The sequence below is a fragment of the Sardina pilchardus genome, chromosome 1 (assembly GCF_963854185.1).
Source record: "Sardina pilchardus chromosome 1, fSarPil1.1, whole genome shotgun sequence".
Taxonomy (NCBI): Eukaryota; Metazoa; Chordata; class Actinopteri; order Clupeiformes; family Clupeidae; genus Sardina; species Sardina pilchardus.
The window spans coordinates 12,303,962-12,327,322 of record NC_084994.1 but is presented as its reverse complement, the minus strand read 5'-3'; the positions used below and the strand labels follow the sequence as shown (position 1 = coordinate 12,327,322).

At 40.0% G+C, this 23,361-nt stretch overlaps 1 protein-coding gene across 1 annotated transcript; it reads right to left on the bottom strand.

Moving 5' to 3' along the window:
- Positions 1–3,906: 3,906 nt before the first annotated feature.
- Positions 3,907–19,110, bottom strand: LOC134076427 (guanylate-binding protein 1-like). The gene is made up of 11 exons (XM_062531492.1): positions 18,918–19,110; positions 17,950–18,027; positions 17,365–17,414; positions 15,390–15,499; positions 13,785–13,984; positions 12,314–12,556; positions 10,376–10,656; positions 8,781–8,993; positions 8,452–8,554; positions 7,356–7,738; positions 3,907–3,936 (listed from the first exon to the last, which is right to left on the bottom strand). The coding sequence occupies exons 1-11, from the start codon at positions 19,108–19,110 to the stop codon at positions 3,907–3,909; spliced, it is 1,884 nt and encodes a 627-aa protein (XP_062387476.1).
- Between the last annotated feature and the right edge of the window lie 4,251 nt (positions 19,111–23,361).

Sequence of the window (23,361 nt, the reverse complement as noted above, 5' to 3'; positions counted from 1 at the left end):
AAATTTGGGCTTGTTGCTGAGTTTCTTTATTGGAGATATGATTTTTGGAAAATATCCTCTATAAATCCACTGAACTTGCATTGGATCTGCAGTACTACTTTGCACCACATGGGATGCTCTTTTAATACAATGGAAGTCAATGGAAGAGTAAGAGATTCACTTGTTTGCTGCACATATCCAATCTAAACACACATTTTATGGTTCATAGTTGAATTGCTCCAAGTAATGATTGCAACATGAACAACATAATACTCATAAATAAATCTTATTTAGCTAAATAAACTGATCAAGCTAAATATACACACATAAGACTGACTGATCATACATGCAGCAAGAGGATTTAGCTTGCCATCTTTGTAACAGTTTTCTACACCACCATAGAAGTTGGAAAATGAAAGTCATGAACATATTCAAGAAAAAAGGGGTTTCAAGAATTCAGTGCATTATCAGATGCAGAAAAAGCGTCAGATGCAGTTTAGAGCAGATATTTCACTTGATGAAGATGACCATGCATGTTTCCATCACATAAAAGTTTTAATCAAAAGGTATGAGGGCTCAAAACGCTATTGCCTGGATCCAAGACGCATTCATGAAAAGGAGATAACTCATCAAGTATCTTGTATGTATGATGACCAGTCAGTCTTATGTGTGTATAATTTGCTTGATCCGCTTATTTTCTCTAAATAAGATTTATTTATGAGTAGTATGTTGTTCATGTTGCAATAATTACTTGGAGAAATTCAACTATGAACCATAAAATGTGTGTTTAGATCTATCTCTGACTATCGATAGCAATAATGCACAAGCCCACCAAATTTGGTTAATTTTCGTGAATGTGTGTGTCAACCACAACAGACAATGCGCTAGGTGGTGCTATATAGTCCCTAAAACACCCTTGGCCAGAGCGCTGTCTCTGAATAGCTATAGCAATAACACACATGCCAACCAAATTTGGTTAATTTTCGTGAATGTTTGTGTCAACCACAACAGACAACGCACTAGGTGGCGCTATAGAGTCCCTATGCCACACCCTATGCCAAAGCTCTGTCTCTGACTAGCCATAGCAATAACACACAAGTCCACCAAATTTGGTTCATTTTCGTGAATGTTTGTGTCAACCACAACAGATAACGTGCTGCTAGGTGGCGCTATAGAGTCCCAAAGCCACACCTTAGGCCAGAGCTCTGTCTCTGACTAGCAGAAGCAATTCTACGTGTAGCTGCCAAATTACATCCAATTCATAACCTTTTTTCTGCCTATAACACCAACTTCCTGTTTCTTAATAAAACGCCATAATTCAAACCTTCGCCATTTCAATATACTTCACAAATTCAAAAATCTGTTCGCAATTCCTCTCGGGCAACCTCTCAAGATCATTTTAGTGCTTAAATGACATGATTTCGATAAACCGTCTAGGAGAAGTGTTTCAAAATACGCGACGTGCAAAAATCATAATCATCATAACTCAAATTCTTCTAAGATTCACTCTATTGTTTAAATGTAAAACTTGTTCAGATTTATACAACACATATGCCCACCAAATCTGGGCCATTTCCGTGAATGTAAGTGTCAACCACAACAGACAACATTCTAGGTGGCGCTATAGAGTCCCTGAGCCACACCCTAGGCTAGAGCTCTGTCTATGAGTAGCCACGGTAACTCCACATTCAGTTGCCAAATTACAAGAGTTTTGGAGCATGCCAAGTTGGTGAAAAAGGGCCGCACGGGATAAGACGAAGAGAGAATAAGAATAATCTGAGCAAAAACAATAGGGAGGGAAAGTGAAAACCAGCGCCCCAAGTGGTTGCGTTCCTATCGAAGAGCAGCTCCAATGTTAAGTCCCATAGACCGACTTTTCAAAAAAATACTATGCAGCTATTCCAGCGATCTTATCCACCAAAAATATTTTTCAGTCTTCATACTGTAATAATCTACTAACTGTGAAAATATCTGACCCTATTTCGCCTTAATAAAAAAAACCGTAATTGCTCGTTTCATTTCATAAATGGACTACAACTTCAAGTGACGTGACACCCTTCCACGACGTTACTCGCCTAGCATGGTTTGTTTATTAGCCTGTTAGCTAGTTGGTTAGTTAGTAGACAATCACACTTACTGCCAGCTCTTGTGTGAGTAGGAGCACAACACAAGTTGTCCCGACATGAAGGTAATTACCACGCGGTTTACATCGCTCTCTGTTATTACAAAAATATGTAAAGCCAGTTCAGCAAATTGCCGTTTTGATCAGTTGGAGATGAAGCGCCCAAACTGGTGACGTCAAATGCTACTGTAGCTAGTACTGTAGTTCGTTATCACCATGTTACAAACAAACTCAAAACAATTAAACTGATCCTAAAAAATAAAGTATGACCACTAGAAGCAATAGAGCTGACCTAAATGCATAGCATATTGAGGGCATTTAACTAAGTTCCCATCATGGGCCGAGATATATTTTTTCTAAAAGAAAATCCCATCCCCTCCCGCTAGCCTCTAGGAACGCAACCGCTAGATGGCGATGAGATTACTTTCCCTCCCTATAGGGCCTTGCACCTACGGTGCAGCCACTTTCAGTGGCCGCACCTCGGTGCTCGGGCCCTAAAAAATAACCATATGCCTCTGTAGCTGGTGTTACCAGTTCAGGATGTAGTGAAGGTTAATGTCAACATGCATAAATGCCTTTGTCTGCTGTAATAAAACCCTAGCCTACATTTTATGTATCTGTGTTACAGGTTATTCACAAGTGGCTCCAGTCTGGTTTGGGTGTCTTAAGCTTTCTCATCCTGTCCACACACACACACACACACACACACACACACACACCAGTTACACTGCCTGGTGTTCATTTTCATGTATCATAGGTGCGCAGATGTTGTATGAATTGAAAGTGAGTTGTATGAATTAAAATGTTAATATTGTTTACTGTATTTAGTAAAAAAGCTTTTAAATGACATCTTGTTTGGGCTGCTCTTATTATCAGTAGTGTATATAAAAATTAAGCGATACAAGTACTGTGAAAATGCTGTAGAGTAGTGTTATTTTAACAGTACTAGTACTGTGTACATTTTGTAGAGTACTGTAACTTTACGGTACTACTACTGTGTAAATATTGCAGTGTACTGTGATACATTAAACAGTATTATACTGTAGTTGGAAAATTACCATAAAAAAACAGTAGATTACAGGTAACCACAGCTGCCAGTAACATACCGTGATTTTACAGGGAATTTTTTTACAGTGTATGTGTAAAATATTGGCACATAAAAGAGAAGGTTGGGACACATGCAAATTTTCCACAAGAAATACAAAAAGCAAGAACCTGTATTTATAGGCTTTAATAAATCTCTTCAAGACCTCTTCAATACATTATGCAAGTAATCATCAAATAATTAAGTACACTGTAAACATCAAGATTCAAAGGTATCAGTGAGTATTAGGGGTGTCGATCGATAACAATTTTTAATCTAATCAATCACATATATATTTTTTGCTGTGAAAGCATTTTACATATTTCAATTCAAATGAATCATTGAATAATCAGCATTAGTGATATCAAAGTTCAAAAACTCTTTTATTGTGAACAATAACAATCTTTATAATATGACCTAATATGCTGAGGAAATAAATTCAAAAGTGCCTCGGGAGGAAGTTTTTTTTTACATACAAGGCATTTCAGGCCACAGTTATAATAGGGGCCTCAATGTCAACATTATTTATTTGCATTGATTTGGTACCTTAGAGTTGAAGTATACCATACTGTAAGTAAGTGTTCCAAGCAATGATCTAGGCAGCTGGTTACTGGCTCTGGGTCAAAGGTCAAAGGTCAATTGATTAATCTGCATTATTTTTTTTAATTAGTTATTTTTTCTAAAATTAATGAATCAAAATTAATCAGTTAATTTGACAGCCCTAGTGAGCATCACTAAAGACAGGTGCAATCTGTAGACATAACATGAGTTTTTGGTTATAATATAAGAACAAAAGTTCAATGTTTTCTCTCAACTAGAATTAATCCCAAAGGTAGACCAATAAGAAAAGTGTCTCCACTTGACTGTTATCTAAGTGAAGCCAAGACATAACTTCCATCCTCACTTCCACGTCCACGTCCACTTTTCGATACATTTTGATCATTTTTTAGTCTGACTATCACCATACTAAGCTCAAAGATTGAACATTGGTTCGGGGAGTCTGCACTTTATTTCTACTGCACAAGAGGCGTGATCATTGGGCATAATTCAAATGACTGTACGCTTTTGGATAGTCCTTAAACCAATCAGACCAATGATCTGGGTGCGCCTTTTAAATAAGCTAGTTTGTAATGAACCTACTGTAGAAGATGTGGACAGGAAGTAGGAGAGATAGATGTGCATGTTTCCAGCCTGAGCTGCAGTAGATTTAATTTCTCTTATCATTCGGAGTCATCTGACATATTGAGATTGGTCAAGGCTTTCAATAAGACATTTCCTCTCCTGTACATGGAAGTTTCTTCTGGGTAGTTCAGCAGAAGCCCACGGTTGTTTCTGCACGCCTGCATCTAAAAGACACACACACACACACACACATAGAAGTTCAGTAGTTTGTTGTTCAGTAGTAGAAGATCAGTAGTTTATTTGTTCAAGATTGTTGGTGAACTTGAGTACTGAACCCCAAACTGCTCACTATTATCACAAGGGTTCAAAGCTGCAAAGATGTGACAAAACGTTAGTTTAAGGACCACCATTAATACATAACATGTGTATCAATATGTGCTCCCTGGAGTAAAGTTTTACCTATGATTTTTATTTTTTTTAAAAAGTACAAATGGCAGACGTATGTTTTTTAAATGAATGTTTCTTGTAGTAGGCTATGATGGGTTCACTCTGCAAAAATACAGTCTGCTACACTTAAAGAGACCCTATGCAACTTTCTGCAGGAGACAATCGCTCCTTGTTTACATCTGGAAGTCTGAGACGAAGAACCACGCTTGCAATTTATATATTTAAATATAGCCTATACATTTATAAATATACACGCTAAAGCTGTCGGGGAAGCCCTGCAGAGAAAATGCAAGCATAAAACGAGCGAAAACGAAAAACGAAACCGAAACCAGAGATGAAATCGCCAATCCTGCATAGTTCCTCTTTAAATCGCTATAGCAACACTTTTCTTCAGCTGGACTTGCAATGCCAGAAATGTGGACGTATTAAGCACCTCCATGTCATAAATAGGGCTAAGGACTTTAAAATGAACATAGAAGAGTCATATTTACAGTCCGCTTGTTTTCAGCTGCCACCTTTACCAACACACGTTCATTCTTACACTGGAGATGGAGTGATATTCATGACTTAGCACCATTGTAAGATGCACTCAAATCTGCACAAATCAATTTCTATGCTTGGTTGATATACTGTATAAGGGCCATCATGTACAAAACGTACTCTAAATTGTCCTACCTTCAATAATCATCAAGCCGTAACTTAGCAAAATTTCTCATTGAGCTCAATGCAATTCAAACCAGCTAATTAGCTAACAGCTAATAACTGAAATAAAACCATGCCAATCTCTTGGTATGATGTATGTGATGATGTGGGGTTATTTTAATGGGGGCCATGGGGACTTTATCAGGGTGCATAGTGTCCTGGATCCATGAAATAACTGGCCTTTAAAAATACGAAAGACTAAGAGAGACAGAAGGGAAGGCAGACAGTGAAGAGAGGATAATCTAGTAGGGGTGTGCAAAAAAATCGATACGCATTCGAATCGCGATTCAAACTCTACCGATTCAGAATCGATTCATAAAATTCCAAGAATCGATTCATATACCACCCCCCCCCCCCCCCCCCAACAGTGTTTAAACTATTGTTCTAAAATTAGTTAGTTCGCCATTCCCATAAATGGCGCCGCGTCTATTTGAAACTCCTGATGCCTGAGCACTCTTTACTTGACATACTGTAGTGTACAGTAATGAAAAGAGTTCAGCTGAAGCGCTGAGGTAGCCTAGTCGGCGCAAACGCCAATTTTATTTTTCAGAGGTCCTTCATTAACGGACCGCGTTAACAGATCTGTCGATGGCAACAGGTTTTGAAAATGAAAGCAGACGGGTAGGATCATTCTAAAGAACATTTGAGTCAAGTTCAGTGTTGTGCACGGCAAACTATTTGCAGCAAATCGATATAAAAAGACATAATTTATGCACTTGTGTTTTCATGTGTTGTTTGTCCTGTCGGTATTTTCCGATAGGCTGATAGCAATCTCATGATGCTGCTGATCAATTGAATTACATTTCTGCCGTGTAGCCTATTGGCTTACCGTGCTTGAAGTTAGCTGTGGCAGACTAGGCTCACTGATTTTCATAGTTTTAACCACAAAGTCTGTTTAGGCGTAGGCTTATTAAATAGTTTAACATCTTACCATTTGACGTTAGTCCAGCCCTTCACCTCTCGGGACTCGGGAGGGCTTCAATATTAGGCTACGTGAGAAAACTTGTGGTGACAGTGCTTAGAGAAAAAAAATAACGTTGCCATGCTCGGAAAAGTCAGTCTTTTATGTAACATTGAGCTGAAATTTTGTGAAAACAGCCCACTGTAGCATTGTGCAAACGTCTTGAAGTCGCTTATTTAAAGGTAGGCTACAGTCTGCATTTTAATCCTAATTCTCCATTTAGCGTGCGCGCTTGTAAAACTAGTGATGTAGCCTAGACAATCCTGGCGCAGTATAAAAACAGTTAGGGCCTACCATTTTACTTTGGGAGAGGTGTAGGCTAGGATCCACAGTGTTACTTTGACAGGAGAGGGAAATGTGTCATTTGATTCCATTTTCAACTGAAATATCAACAACCTTCAAGCTGCATGCTCTTCTATCAGCATCAATATCAGAAGGTTATATCATATGATTTCTTATTTTATAAATTGGCCCAGGTGACAGGGGGCAGGCTATATAGTATCATTAAGTAGGTTATAGTAAATAATGTAGTCAAAATTATAACTCTATGTTGCTCCCATCCTTATGAGTGGACAGAATGAAAGCAATATCTTACCCAAATAAGCTGACATTGAGTAGAATTAAACTTATTTAATTTGTTGTGCTTCTTTTATTTTAAATTGTATGTCTACAGCAAAGTAACTATACTGCGAATCGTTTTCTGAATCGAGAATCGTTTTTGAATCGAAAATCGATTTTGAATCGAATCGTGAGCCTGAAAATCGAAATCGAATCGAATCGTGAAATTCTCTGAATCGTGCACCCCTATAATCTAGGGTGAGGGATGGTGAACTGGTGAGCCTAATAGCAGGCCCTGATAATGATAATAAATAATCGTGATATCACTGCTGATCAAAATAATTGTGATACTCATTTTGACAATAATCATGTAACCCTACTTGGTATGACAAGAAGGTGGAGAGGAGGGTTGCACCGATTTTGGCTGCAGGCACAATGTACTTCTCAAAGATCCCTGGCCCAGCCTCCTTCTCCATCTCCATTTCCTTCTCCTTCTTGAGCTGCTCGATCTCCTGGTTCATGATATCAGCCTGGTTCCTGAAGCCCTTCTCCATCATCTCCTTCTGCTCCTTCAGCTTGCAGTCCATGGCACGTTCCAGCTCCTCAAGTTGGAGGCGTTTCTCCTCCTCCATCTTCTCCACCATGCGTCTCAAGCGCTCCTCCTGGCTGCGTTGCTCGTCCTCCCGGACGCGCTGCAGGTCCTGTTGATGCTGCTCTGCCACCTTGACCTGCTGCTTCTGCAGTGCCTCACACTCTCGGGCCTCTAGAGGGGAGACATGTTAATGGCAGTCAGGGCTGAAAAGTTTAGGGTTATGGTGCATCTTAATTTATTCATACTATGGTTGGTAAGTTGTTAAATGGTAGCCTACAGTCAAATGAGAATGCTGGTGGTGTACGTACCTACAGTACATGCTGCAAAGAGACTTATTTACATAATGAGTGCAAAGAAATACTGAGCTTCCATCTTTATTTGCCATCACACGATTAAGCTTTCCTACACACACTTAACAAATATATCACAATATAAGCTAATGCAGGCTACCCCTAGTTGCAAAGCTGGCTTCTCACCATGGTGTTCTGAAGATGGTAAATAGCCTAACATACTTAGTGTCTAACGTCTACTGTGGAAAAAGGTCTTTTGGAATGGCACAAATTTAAAAATCATAGAGGTGCATCTATGCAATAGCGTGTTGGCTTTATGGCCACTTCATTTCTACACTAAGGCTAGAATGAAGCTATACTGTTGTTTAGTTGGCTCAGTATTACTCAAATTACTTTTTTTGTTACAGTGCTATAATTAGTTGATTGTTGTTTGTGTCAGTTGCCACAGCTATTATGAGACACCCAAGTTTGGTACAGTTTCCCCTGAGAGAGTTGATGCTCCAGATGAGGCACCAGCTGAGGCATATGAACCTGGATCTAGAGATCCAGGGCAGGAGGGTGACACTTTAATTAGAGTTAAAGGTCACATTTTACCGGCCATTTGTTTTTCGACCTCTGAGAGTTTCTGGTCTGCCATCAGGATGGAGTTGGCCTCAGCACTCCTCTCCTGGAGAAACCTCTCCAACATCTCCTCCCCCTGGGGATGACACAGGAAATACATTTAGAGAGGACACACACACACACACACACACACACACACACACCTACACACACCACACAACAACTCCTCCCCCTAGAGCCAAGAGCTTGGCTCAAATCGGCTATGCACCTATACATATTCACGCACACACAGTGAACATTTGAATTGAACATACATTGAATTCAATTTACCACACATACAAAACACTTTATCTGCCACTCACCTTCATGCCCTTTTTGCCATGCTGCTGGTACTTGGCCACCATGGTGTCTCGTTCATGGCGGTAGATTGCATACCCACCTGTCTTGGCATAGATTCCCTTTTCAATGTTGGCGGCTATTGGCAGATAGAGATCAGAGAGAAGCTTCCAACACAGCTTTTCAGAAGCATCCATGTTCTTATTGATCAGCTGATCACATAGCTTTGCCACTCTCTCCTGTCAGAGGGGAAGTCAAAACACACATGTTCAAAAGGTAACATGACTACTAAAATATGCACAACCAAAAGCTACTAGAATCATGTGGGTAATAGTGTGTTTGGTGCCTAAAACTGATGCTTTCATTGATTTAGATTTTGTTTCTCGATAGGCTTGGCTGCATTCAGACTGCAGACGAATCTGATTCAAATCTGATTCCTTCTCATATCCGATTTTTAGGGCTGACTGTTCACACTGTTGTTAGCAAGTGTCCAAATCGGATATGGCTCTGTTCAGTCTGGGCCACATTATTAACCGATCTGACAGGTTGCTGTAGCAACGAAAACAGGGTTTCTGCCATCAGGAGGAAATATTTGCTAATTTGATGTGATTAAACATTTAGCAATACAACTAGATGGGCGTTCATTGAATGCATGCGTGTGCGCATTTGCACGACAGAAACCAAAACTAATCGGTGGCAAGCTCCGCTTCAAACTGTTGGAAGGCTATTTAATTATGTAACAACATTTAATAGAACAACGTGGATTCTTGAAAACTCGAAATAGGTGAGCGGTCACCCGCGTAAAGCACGTACAGTAGAGTCACGTCACGGACAGTCAAAACCGATCTGAGTGTTGGGAGCTGTTCAGACTGAGACGCATCTGTTCATATCCAGTACGAATGCGATATGAAACTACCTTTTGCAAAAATCGGAATTCATGTGATCTGTCACTGTTCAGACTTCAAAAGTGACATCCAATTCCAATCTGAATGGGACAAAAATCAGATGTTGGCTGGCAGTCTGAACGCAGCCCTAGAATATATACAACCAAAAGCTACTAGAATCATGTGGGTACTAGTGTTTTTGGTGCCTAAAACTGATGCTTTCGTTGATTTAGATTTTGTTTCTCGATAGGCTTGGCTCTAGGCCTAGAATTTTTTTTTCAGCAATGGTGCTGTTAGCTGCAAAAAGTACTAAAAACCTACTGTCCTGCCACACACACCTGTGGTGGGACAGTAGGTTTTTGCCGTGTGCCAATAAGGCACACAGTTTCTGCTGTTATAGTTTTATATATATATATATATATATATAAAACTATATATATATATATATATATACTGTATATATATATATATATATACAGTATATATACTGTATATATGGGATTTTTACCAACCATAATTGGAATTGGATTCATGTTGAGAAATGAATAGATGTCAATGAATAAATGTAAAGAAATGTGGTCCATATTGAAATTTGACACCTTTTAGAAGTTATTTTCAAATCAGTTTGCTAATAAATCATTTACTTACATTCATGAGATTTTATTCGTTGCAGTTTAATTAAAGTTTAAGGTATTTTCTGATCCTATCAATTAAAAGAAAAAAACGTCCAATCTCACTTGCAACATTGTCATGTACTTCTCCTCTGTGTCTTTGAAGGAACGTTTCAGGAAAACCTGCATTGCCATGGCCTCAAGGCGTTGATGTTCCGCTGAGAGTGTTCCAACATCAATAGGGAAGTTCTTGCTACAGTTCTCCATGCCCTGCTCATAGAGCTCGAACCCCTCATTCACAGCCGACTCATTCTCAATCTTTACCATGACAACCACTGCATTCTCAAGGCAGGGAATGCTGCCACTGTTGATGGTGTCCACGTAGATCTTCACAAGGTGGCTGAACCCTAGAAACAGTTAGCAAAAGATAAGTGAGGCATACATTTGTGGTCACTCAATGTAGATCTCAAAAACGAATGGAAACTTCAAAGGTAGGATACACACAATGCAGGATGATGTTAGATGTTTCTTAGCAGACACCTTTGTCGAGAGCAACTTACTTTGAACAAGGAACCCCTATTCTTCATGTTTAGGGTTTAGCTCCAACCCTCAGTGATAGGTTAGTTCAGAGTTAGTCACCTGCTAATGAACAAATCACCTGGATGCCTATGCGGACACTGTAAACAATGCACCCAGCTACTAAACAATTTTTGATTATTACTGGCCATTTGATCAAATCCACTTATGTCATCTATGTAGTGATCTGTTCATCGTGTGATTCGCTCTCTGTGGACCCACTGAACAGTGTTTACGAGACTGTTTAGCGGAACTCAAATGTGGATGTAAAACTTTACAATGTACAACTATGTGTATGCTATGGTGAAGCATTTTAAAGACAATCATGGTGGCACTCCGGTATCATTTACAGCAATTATAGACCTTGTACGTCTGACTCCCAGAAGGGGACAGACATGGGGCACTTAATCAAAAAGAGAGCTGCTAGATTCACAAGCAAACAATGTTATTCCCAGGGCTCAATGATGTGATAGGCATGGTCTTGGTCAGCCTACAGCTTGCGTTTCATATCTTTGTGAAGTGGCTTGTGCTCATGGTAGGATGACTTTCACATGAAATGTAATTCTCATTTTCTCTGTTACATTAACCCCACGAAGAGTGCACACTCAATAAATGTGAGCATATGAAACAAGACTTGGAGCTTAGTTAATTCCCAAACACCCACTTCCTTCCTAATTTCAGTTTAATTTTTGCATCTCAAATACTGTAGAAGAGCCTTTCTTAAGGAAGCCATTTTTACATGTTTGCTAAAGATGACTATCAGCTGATATATTGTTTATTAGCTTTTGAAATACTGAAATAATGTCAATAAATCGGTTCAAACATGTACTAGCTCATTCCGGGGGGGGGGGGGGGGGGGGGTGTTTGGTACATTTACTTTAGTTTCAAGCTGTGATACACACATACAATAGTTTAAGTCTAATTTTTGTTTCATATAGTAACATATTCAATGAGTACATTAGCATGTGTGTACTGCATTGAACACTTTAAAACCTTTAACTTGGAACCTTAACATTTGTAAGCAGAACTATTAGGGTAACATCTATCCATCCACCCTATCTTTCTCTTTGTCTGCTTTCCTTTTTCTTTACCTCCGCCAAGGAGGTTATGTTTTCATCGGGTTTGTTTCTATTTTTGTCTGTTTGTCTGTTAGATAACTCAAAAAGTAATGGGTGGATTTCTATTACATTTTCAGGGAAGGTCTGAAATTACCTGATGATGAAATGCAGAAACAATACAATTTTAGGGAGTGATCCGTATCACTGTCTAGATTCAGGAGGGAGTTATGTTTTTCACTTACCCGTGTAATGGCATGGTATGGCCATGTGGTGGCGATCTGAATAGTTTAGGTTCAAATGTACTGCATGATAACCAAGGAAGAACAATACAGGCGGAGGTCTGCGCTCTCTGAGTGCTTTTCTAGTTTGTTCTATACTCTCTATCAATCTTCCGCTTTTGAAAGTAATAATAAACGAGGCTGTGACTCACGGCTGCCAGTGACCCCATGACCTCCCTTTGTGGTCTTCACACGGCCCTCTTCAAAGACTGAACTGCAAAAACGATCAGTGACTTTCAGAAAGTCTGGGTTGAGGTCAGCCTCAGACATGGAGTTCAGATGTTTCATGTTGTTTGCCGCCATCGGGAACGGGAAGGCAAAGCACTTCCGGGTCGGGAAGAAGTTCCGAATGCAGTCTCTTGACAGGTTGTAGTCTGAGACCTTACGATTTCGACCTGTGAATTGAGAATATTGGAATCAGAATCATTGTCTTCGAAATTTTACAGTAAATGTTTCTCTGTCAGAAAAAAATGCTCAAATGCAATTGAATAATCCTATTTACAAATATTCACAGTTTGGGGTCACTTAGAAATGTCCATTCCACTCCATTCCACAGAATACCAGCTGAGATCAGTTGCATTTCTTTTAATCAGGGCACCAGTTTTCAGACTACATAATTCAACAGGGTTCTCGACTGCGAGAGTTCATGCGCAACAGCTTTCCTGTAGGCCAGGCTACGTGATGTTACTGCACCCAAATGGGGAATGTGAGGCATCTGGGTGCATGTCACCATATAACGTAGCACAGTAAAACATCCGTGCTTGGGTTTACAAATGGGTTTTCTTTCATCATGTTTCAAAGATAATGACAGTGATCCAGTCAAATCCCCTAGCTGAGCTTTAAAGCTGCAGTTGGTAAATATGGCAGATTGAGGGGATTTAGCCGACATATTGAATGTATACAACTTCCCCACTATCACCGAACACCCTCCCATTGAGTGTGTTTGTTAGTGACTATGCAAGAACTGTGACTGACAGTCAGATCTGCCAATGATCATACAGCCCTGCCCTTGGACCATTTTTGCAAGACAAATAACAGGCTCTAGGTGGTGGTAGAAGTGCAGGTTTTTTTTTTCTAAAACTGGCTGATTTATGTTGTTCTGTCGGAGCATACTGTCGGTTTCAGTGAATATGATCAAAAACATCTTGACTACGGCACCTTTAACTGTAGGTTGACTTAACTGTGCATGTAAACGTACGGACTGACAAAAAGTCAGAATGACTAACTAATGAGAGGCCCCGACGACATAAAGTATTGGGGAAAAGTTGAGATGTGTGAAAGTAATGTGTTATCAAAAAAATACTGAAATGTTTATGACTTCAACTTGACCAAGATACCTTGACTTCTCTTTTGACTAAAACTAGACTAAAATGACAAGACTTTTAGTCGACTAAAACTTGACAAAAATGAAATTTGAATGACTAAATATGACAAAAGACTAATAGGGGCATTTTGTCCCAAAACTAAGACTAAGACTAAATTAAAAATAGGTGACAAAATGAACTCTACTGCTTTCAACAAGCACACATGACAGACATATTTTCATAATAAACATTTTATCACATTTGAATGAAAAGTTTTCAGCAAAAGCAATGCTATATTGTAAAATACACTAGGACTAACCCTTCTTTAACTCCAGGGCAAATTCCAGGTACTGGTCTTCACTCATGTCTTGATCACCGCGTTTCATCTCAAGAGTAAAGTCCCGAACAGCCCAGACAAAGTCTGGGAAGAAGCGGACAAACTCACAGTCCTCTGGGTCCTCATCATTAGTGGCACCTGCACAATTCACTTGGATCTTACTGGTCAGCTCCGTCACATAACTTTGTCTGGCTAAGGAACATCCCTTCACATATGAATGATACTGTACAGTATGTATTAACATTAAAAAAAATGGTAGCAAGTGTGGTTTCCTAGTCGCATGTAATGATAAAATAGCAGATGCTCCGCGTTAGGCCATATTGATGATCTGAAAAGATCTGAAAAAAGTTGAGTTTGCCAATCAAACCCAAAATGCCACTTTATTACTGCAAACAAGAAAATATGCAAAAGTTAGTTCCTCAGCTATCTTGAGACTATCCAAAACAACACAGGATTTTGGAATCTAGGCTGGGTATAAACCCTGCCAGATCTGAAGGCACTTTGGATTTCACCCTGCAGTTCAGGCTGGAAACCTGCACATCTACAGTACATTTCCTGCTTCCTGTCGATATTTGCTGTGTCCAATCACAAGCTTATCCACCAGGCATAACCGGATCTTTGGTTTGATTGGTTGAAAGACTATCCGAGTGTACAGATTCATTGGTTAAATGACTAGTACAGAGTCATTTGAACTTTGCCCATTGATCATGACTCTTGTGTTGTAGAAATGAAGCACAGACTCTCTCTCTCTCTCTCTCTCTCTCTCTCTCTTTCTCTTGGGGTTTGTTTATTTTTGGGCCTAAATATTCTGTGGCTATTAGGCCTCACGTGGTGCTTTTGAATTTTCTTTTTGGACAGGCCAAGATGGCAGTATGGGTGTCCCGGAGGAACAGGGTGGAGGGGACAGGCATAATGGAGCCGGTGGCTCTGTTGAAGCTATCCCTGGCCACAAGGCTGAGAATTGAGCACAGTTATTTTCAGTTAACTGGTGATCTGGAGTCCTTTAGTGAAACATGGGGGGTTGAGGGTTGTATTTGTGCACTGGATGAGGAAGGTGAATTATTGTGTTTTGGTAGGTTTCTTTTTCTTTTTTTTCTCCCTTTGTTTTTTTTGTAATTTGTATGTAAGTTGTTTCCCTGGTTTTTGGTTTATTTGGTGGGGTTGGTTGTTTTTGTTGCTGTTGGGTTTCTTTTTGACTGTCAATAAAGGAACCTCTAAAGTCAAAGTCTCTTTCTCTCTCTCTCTCTCTCTCTCTCTCTCTCTTTCTCTCTTTCTCTCTCTCTATTACAGTATATACATCTTGACATGAAACATTATGAATATATTGTGCTACAGTGTTCAGAAGCATTCATTGTGGAGGCAATCATGGACATGGGTCACATGGAACTACTTTGTACAGTACGTGATCAATACTGAACATACTCATGCATGGTGGGAACAAAGCATAGTTCAGCTCATGTGTTTTTGCTAAGAATCGACCCAAAAAACTACACAATTTTGCTTTAAGGTTGAGCGTTAGTCTGGGGAGCCTGGGAATGTGTGCGTGTGTACAGTATGTGTGCACATACCGCATATTGTAAAGGATACTGCAGTTTCTCTATGGCCTGGTTGTCGATGGTGCCTCTGCTGTTGTAGACCAGAGTGCTACTGAGCAGCACAGCCAGGCAGAAGACCCAGATATCATTCTTTGAATCCACCTAAGAATGATATTTCATGCCATTTTAATAGGGGACATTCAGATTGGTCAGATGTGTTCATTCATTTATTTATAATGAAACTAAGTAGTGATATTGAGGACAGCATGAGGATGGATTTATATCTGCTTCCATACAAGACAATGTGCCATCAATTGTATTCCATGTAATTTCTGAGGGTAATATCATTTGATTGTGTTGAGCTAATATAAAGGGCCCTTGGCCTTAGGCATTAAAATAGCCCCACATCATTACATACCCTTCACCATACCTAGAGATTGGCATGGTTTTATTTCAGTTAGCCTATTGGCTGGTTTGATTTGCATTGAGCTCAATGAGAATGAAACCAGCTAATAGGCTAACTGAAATAAAACCATGCCAGTCTCTAGGTATGGTGAGGGGTATGTGATGATGTGGGGCTATTTCAATTCCACAAGGCTAAAGGGACTTTATGAGGGTGCATAGTGTCCTGGATCCATTAAATAACTGGCGGTAACACTATTTTAATGTGTCACCATTACAGTGTACCTAAATAAATAAATGTTTTTCTTAAAATAGGGTCATAAGTATTGGAACTCCTATGTTAACCCTATGTTAAAATTCCCGGTAATACTTTATTTTAATGTGTAGCTGTTACAGTGTACCTACCTAATTATGTACAACCTATGTAACAACAAGTATTAGAATGTACTAGCATTGTACTTGCATTATGTATTTGTGGGTACCTACATATAGTTGTTACTTACATTGTAATACTGAATGTTTTTTACAAAATTTTGCCAATTTGACTACATTTTTCATCAAAGGCAAAGGGCTGACCTGAGACCTGCTGGATGGGGTAAATCTGGTCATGAATTATGATAGATTTAATGCACATAACTGGTACACTTCATTTTAATGGGTTTATGCCACTGTATCAAAGAGTAATAAGTGTTTACCGACACAGTTGATACATGTGCTACGTAGGGTAATGGCAGACATGTTCCAAGACATCAAGACACAACATACATGTCATATGTGCATGCAAGTATTTAACTGGTACACTTAACAGGTTTATTCCACTGTATCAAAGAGTAACAAAGGTGTAGCAGTGCAGCTGTTACATGTACACTGAGGACAATGAGGCCTTGACTGGAGCTAAGAATGGTTTGTATATTAAATCTATCATAACCAGATTTACCCCATCCAGCAGGTCTCAGGTCAGCCATTTGCCTCTAAAGAAAAATTTAGGCAAATTGGCAAAGTTTTGTAAAAGCACTCAGTATTACAATGTAACAACAATATTTAGGTACCCACAAATACATAATGTAAGTACAATGCTAGTACATTCTAGTACATGTTGTTACATAGTTTGCACAACTGTACCTAATTAGGTAGGTACACTGTAACAGCGACACATTAAAATAAAGTGTTACCGGGAATTTTAACTTAACGTTAACATAGGAGTTCCAATACTTATGACCCCTGTATTTTAAGAAAAATATTTATTTATTTATGATACATTATTCATTCACAAAGAAAATTTATGTCCTTACAGGTTGTATTTTTTTTTTTTCATTTCAGGCATTAAGATCAATTTTCAAAAGATGATTTCATATTCCTCTTTATAGCTACTTATATATATATTCAGTATGTTTCCAAAACATATAGTTCCGGTCAACACCCCTCAGCTGTACTATATTCACAATAGGGCTTATTGTTTACGAGCAACAATTCAGTTAATTGCAAAATATTGAGCTGGTTGATCAACTTGACATTCTCTGGTTTTAGCCTTGTATTTCAAACCAGTTAGACTAAGTCTGAAAGCATTTTTAGTATTTAATCATAAGTAAAAAGCTCAACACTGTCCTTAATGTTACTGCCCTCACCTTGTCGACATCACCAAGTCCTTCTGTGTCTAGCAGCACCAGTGTATGCTCTGAAAGAGAGGTCATTCCATGGTCATACTGTAGCTGTAGCATTCGACTTCCTGTGTTACACATGGTACCCACTGTAACAGCAGTGACTGCAGCTACACACCAAAAATAGAGTGCTGCTATGCCAGGCAAACAATGTGCTTTGACACATACGATACAGTAACACACACTACATGTTCCAATTGCTGTGCCCATACTGAATGTTTCACTGTTCACACTGCAAGACTGGAACCATTTCCGACATGCCAGATATCCAATCAGATGCTCAAGCACTGTCAACCTGCTTACATAACACAAATGACAAGCATACATGAGAGCTAACTGGATAGCTACATGGAACCACTGTATATTTCTCGTATGCTAGCCCTATTCATTAAACCCACCACAGTGGTGGGTAAGTTGACCAAATTAACCCGCCAGTACTCAAACTCACCTGCACATGTTGGCGGATGCTAATTTCCATCCCTGGTGTGGAGCCTTCAATAAAAAAAATAAACAACATGTACTGACAAAAATGAAGATGGTAGATTTGCTCACCTTCTTTAACAGGGTGGGGTACACACCACATCCAGATGCCTTTGGTCTTCGACTCGATGGTACTGCCCAGGGCGAAGCCTGAATAAAATAATTTGATCCAAAACATTATCAATCTTGTCATGACAACCAATGAGCTGTGATGTTTAATGTTGTGTTTTATTTAATTTGCACATACTAGTGCAATGCCTGTTTCCTGTAGAAAGCCCATATCCCAATTGCATGCCCATATGTACACGTGCAAAGATTTTTGCTACAAACATTGCCTTATCATGTAGCCTTTTCCCATGACTTACTGAGACAGACATAAAGTGCCAAATAGTTTAACCTGTGTGTGTGTGTGTGTGTGTGTGTGTGTGTGTGTGTGTGTGTGTGTGTGAGAGAGAGAGAGAGAGAGAGAGAGAGAGAGAGAGAGAGAGAGAGAGAGAGAGAGAGAGAGAGAGAGAGAGAGAGAGAGAGAGAGAGAGAAATGTGCCGCGGGGAAGCATTGGGGAAGACAGTTTAGGTTGTCCTACAGACATAGCTGTGTGCGTTTTCAGGGAAGAAATGTGTTTTGAAATGATTCATCACAGTTGAAGGCAGTGAAGCAGCTGGCAGCTGCCTTCCATTTGAAAAGGTGCCACGAGTTCACCCATCTAAACATGTAAACCTAGACATGGAATGCAAAGTTCAACTGCAAGTGCTAGTAAAGAGTGACATTTTTATTGTAGGATGGGCCATAGGTGGGCCATAATCTTATCTAATAACCTTTCCCCAGAAGTTACTGAGAGCGTCATAGATAAAGGCACACATAGATTTACCAGTAGTTTGTAGGAAAGCATTGTGGACAAAATTAAACCAAACTGCTTGATGATTGGTGGTATCAACAACAACAAAAAGCTGTGATTAAACACTGAAAAGATCAGCTGTCGTTACTAGTTGGTTCACTGGTGTGTGTGTGTGTGTGTGTGTGTGTCTGTTTTGTAGCTTACCTGACTGCTGCCCGGCCAGCCGGTTCATGAGGTAGGACTTGCCGGTGCGGTAGAGCCCCACCACGGCCACCACCACCACGGGCTGCTGGATCCTCCGCAGGAGGTTGAGGGACGACTCCACCGTCTGCAGGCCCTGGTCTGTGTTCTCAATCAGGCACACAGGCGCTGCCATGGCGGGTGGACCGTCGGACATGGCTGGCTCTCAGATGGCTGGACAACCTACAGTGTTAAAAACAAAACAATACAGAGATGTATTCTTTTTTTTAACAGATTCAGTGTTCTCAATATGAAACTAGCCATTTTCCAGCAGAAGACCTGTCTTAACTACTGTAGTGGGTGATTTCACTTCCCATTCTTATGACACCCTCTGAATGCACACCAAGTTTCGTGGAATTCCGTTCACGGGGGGCCATACAATAAATTAATTTATGTTCCTGTACACCAAGTGGCCTGTAGGTGGACATTTTTTATGTAAAAAAATCAAGAATCGTAGGGCCTAGGAGGACCACCATTTTTTGTATGTCGATCTTAAAGGGCCATACCAACCCATCCCATAACCATTCATTTAACGTATAGCGCCACCTAGTTAAAAATTAAAAAGCAAAAATTAGGTGTTGTAATGGTTGACATGGTAAAAACTGCACAACATGTGAAGTGTGATGACACCCTCTGAATGCATGCCAAGTTTTGTGCAATTTGGTTCATGGAGGACCATACAATAAATGGATACATGAGTACATTTAGTGACTGTACACTACGCACAAGCATGCACACACACATATAAAGATACATGCACACACATGCATGCAGGCACACACACACACACACACACACACACACACACACACACACACACACACACACACACACACACACACACAGACAAGCACAGACACACACACGCACATACAGTACATACATACACACAGGTATGCACACACTCACACACATGCATGCACGTCCACACACACACACACACACACACACACACACACACACACACACACACACACACACACATCCCATTACCCCATCACATACACTCACAAGCAAAAACTCATGTTAATGCATGTAGCCTACATAAAAGCAAGCACACACATACACTTATTCACATACATAAAGGTTGCAGTAGGGGATGTAAACAAATTGACAAGCATGATTTAATTTTGCAGAGAGAATGTGCAGGACTGAGCGACAGTCATATTGTGTACCGCTTTGCGGTACATCTAGTTATGGGTATTATTGATTGATAATATTTCAGTCTAAGGTAAGGAAATGGCATGTGGAATGTCAAGTGGAAAAGAGCCAAAGTAACATTTCCACAGACATTAGCTACAAATGTATTCTATTCTAATTTAATTCACGACGTTAGACATGAAGGGGTGGATAATGTTGTTCAGGTAGTCTACTGTAGGCCTATAAGCATTCCGCTGATAAACAAGAACTGGGCCTATCCGCAAAAACCCGTTTGAATAAGAACATCGTGGATCAGGATATCATGTCGTGAACTTACCACCCTCTCACGTTGAATAGCACATTACTTGCGTTTCTATAGACCTTCCTCAAACAAGAAACACCAAGACGTTTCAAAGCATGCGTAACGTGCCCTTAAAAGGTGATAACCTGACGTTATTATTAGGCCTACGGCTACCCACAATGCTAGTAGAATGCTTCGTTGCATTGAATGGGATTTTTCAACTAAACGCTCTATACGAATAAATTCATGTAGGCTAGCCTAATTACTGCTGCAAACACCTCGATGCCAACGGGTTTTTCTTCTGTAGGCTACGTTGTTAATCACTTCATAAGTAGTCCGGTCACTTCATTCAAAATTGAAAGCAGGTTGATCAGCTGTGTTCCAAAGAATGTCTGATTCAAGTTCAGCGTGTGTTGCGAACTGTTTCAGCAAAAGCCACGACGAAATGGTAACATAGGCCTAATGGCCTAAGAGTTTGTTAAATCTGCCACTGCCATTCCAAATTGTTCTGATTCGTCACAGACCCCAATGCAATTGGGCTTATTAGCCTATCTTAATATATCTCTTCTAAAAAAAAAAAAAAAAAAACTAGTGTAGCCTAATAGCTAAATCTAATTGCAACCTACCTTTAAGATCTTGCCGACGGGAACATTCAGACTCCACAGATGTGTAGTCGTTGAAGAATGATGAGATCAGTGCGTGCTGTGCAGACTCTACTAAAACCTAATTGAAAATGAAACCGAGTCTGCTGGGCGCATGTTGCTGTGTCGATAACAACACACATATTTCCTGTTGAAGCTACAGGTTCTATAGGCTACTTCTCAGAGAGTGAGTGGGCTCTTTTGCTGACTGGGTTAACTGTCTTCCTCTCCTTTGACAAATAAGCAACGACAGCACTGAGGGACATTGAAATAACAAGGTGGGTTAACCCTTTAGGCGCCTAAAACGTTCGATTTTGACATAATCATTTCAAAAGGCTTTAACTTAAAAGTGATAGCCTAAGAGATAGAGATTTTCTGTAAATTAGAGAAATATTAAGGATGGCCCAAAGTTTATGAAGGGATTAAATGTATCCAACTCATTTGCATATTATGACGTCATATGATGGCGGTCATCCTGATTTTTGGATTTTCATGATTTTTTTGCTTTCATTGATTTTTTTGCTGTTATTTTTATTATTTGTATTATTTCTATTTTATTTTGTCACCTTCCTAAAATAATGGCACAATTAGGCAAATTATCTTGACAAAATATCAAAAGTAAAATTACAGATTAGTTTAGATGGGTCCTGATAACATGTTTGAAAACTGCTAGTTTCATCTTGAGCACACACAAGTAAGGGATAATCAACGACGCGCCGTGCGTGGAAATAATGCACGTTCGAAGTGGTAATAAGGTCCCGACGCCGCAGGCACTTCGATAAGTACACTATTTTCCTATGAAACGCACGGCGTGGAGTTGATTATCCCGCTTATACCACTGCTACTTTCACTGTTGTTTATATTGCCGCTGTCTTAGATATAACGTTGCTGCTTTTACCGTTACATTCACATTGGCAAATTAATATTCAAGTGTAATAAGCCCAAGAGAAGGGAACTACTTCATAGCCGTGCGGTAGGCCTATATGTACGGGATAATGGACGACACGCCGTGCGGTTATTCAAAGTTAATGCACGTTCTAGACGGTGATACGGCCCGACGCGAAGCGGAGGGACGTTCCGTCTAGAAAAGTGCATTAACTTTGAATAACCGCACGGCGTGAAGTCCATTATCCCGCTTATTCCACTGTTGCCACTCCGTTGTGTTCGTTTCCGGTGCTAATTTAAATGTTTTAATCGCTAGAACTGTTTTGTTTGTAGAACTAGATCTACTTTTCCCAGACACATTTCAACTAATTTGTGACCCTGTAAAGCGGAACCAGTCGTTTCGGTAAAATTAATTAAATTAAGTTATTGTGCTCACGTGAACGGCCATAAACTAAGCTTTCCAACGATATGTATATCGAGGGTATTACACAAAATATCGCTAAGATAACAGCATCCAAAGTTGACATGGTTCTCCTGTCACGATATGCCAGAAGAGGAGAAATCACCTTTTTAAGCAGCGCGTGCACAACGGGAATGACAGCAAATGTGTTGAATCTTCGCCGGGTTTAACAGTCAAAACTTATGTTTTTCCGTGAAATGCGTTCACGATATGAAACTGTAGACTGTATACAGTCGAATGAGGCGAAAACGTGAAATTCAACATTTTAACCCGGAAGTTTGTTATTGTTGATTTTCTCAAAATAACGTTGTGCGCAAAACGACTGATTTCGCTATGAATGGTCACATTTCTCAAACTGCGGTTACTAGTTCTAAATGGATGGTTGCTATGGCCAAAAGCCAGTCGTTAGTTCTAATCTCCCGTTGTCAAGCTGGCATATCCCAAGATTCTGATCAACGTTAACTTTGAAAGATTGCTATTTTTCTTAGCCTACTGCCACCTAACTAGCTAAATGACACCTCTGTCATATGCTAAACGTTACTATGATCTGAACGTCTGTATTTTACAGCTTGTATGTAACGTGACAGTGCATTTAAACTTCACACCAAGTTTGGCGAATTAATATTCAAGTGTGATACGGTCAAAAACAATGGAACTACTTCATAGCCGTGCGTATGGCCCTTTCCGAAACCAGCCCCTAAACCCTAACACTACACACTTCCACTTTGTTTGCGCGTTCACGCGAGGGTCCGCCACATTAAGTATCATCCGAAACGTATTTTGAGTCGAGTGAAGTGCCTAGGGAGAGGGGCTACCACGCCTCCAGGAGCAAGTCAGCATCGATGCTGACTTGAAACGCAGGTGCAACCGTTTTCAAGCGTTCGTGCAGCTCGTGTATCTCCCTGCCAGTTGTTTTTTGGTCCGTATGACGGCATTTACAGACAAAAGCGTGATTTAAGCTACATTGTAACAACTCATGTT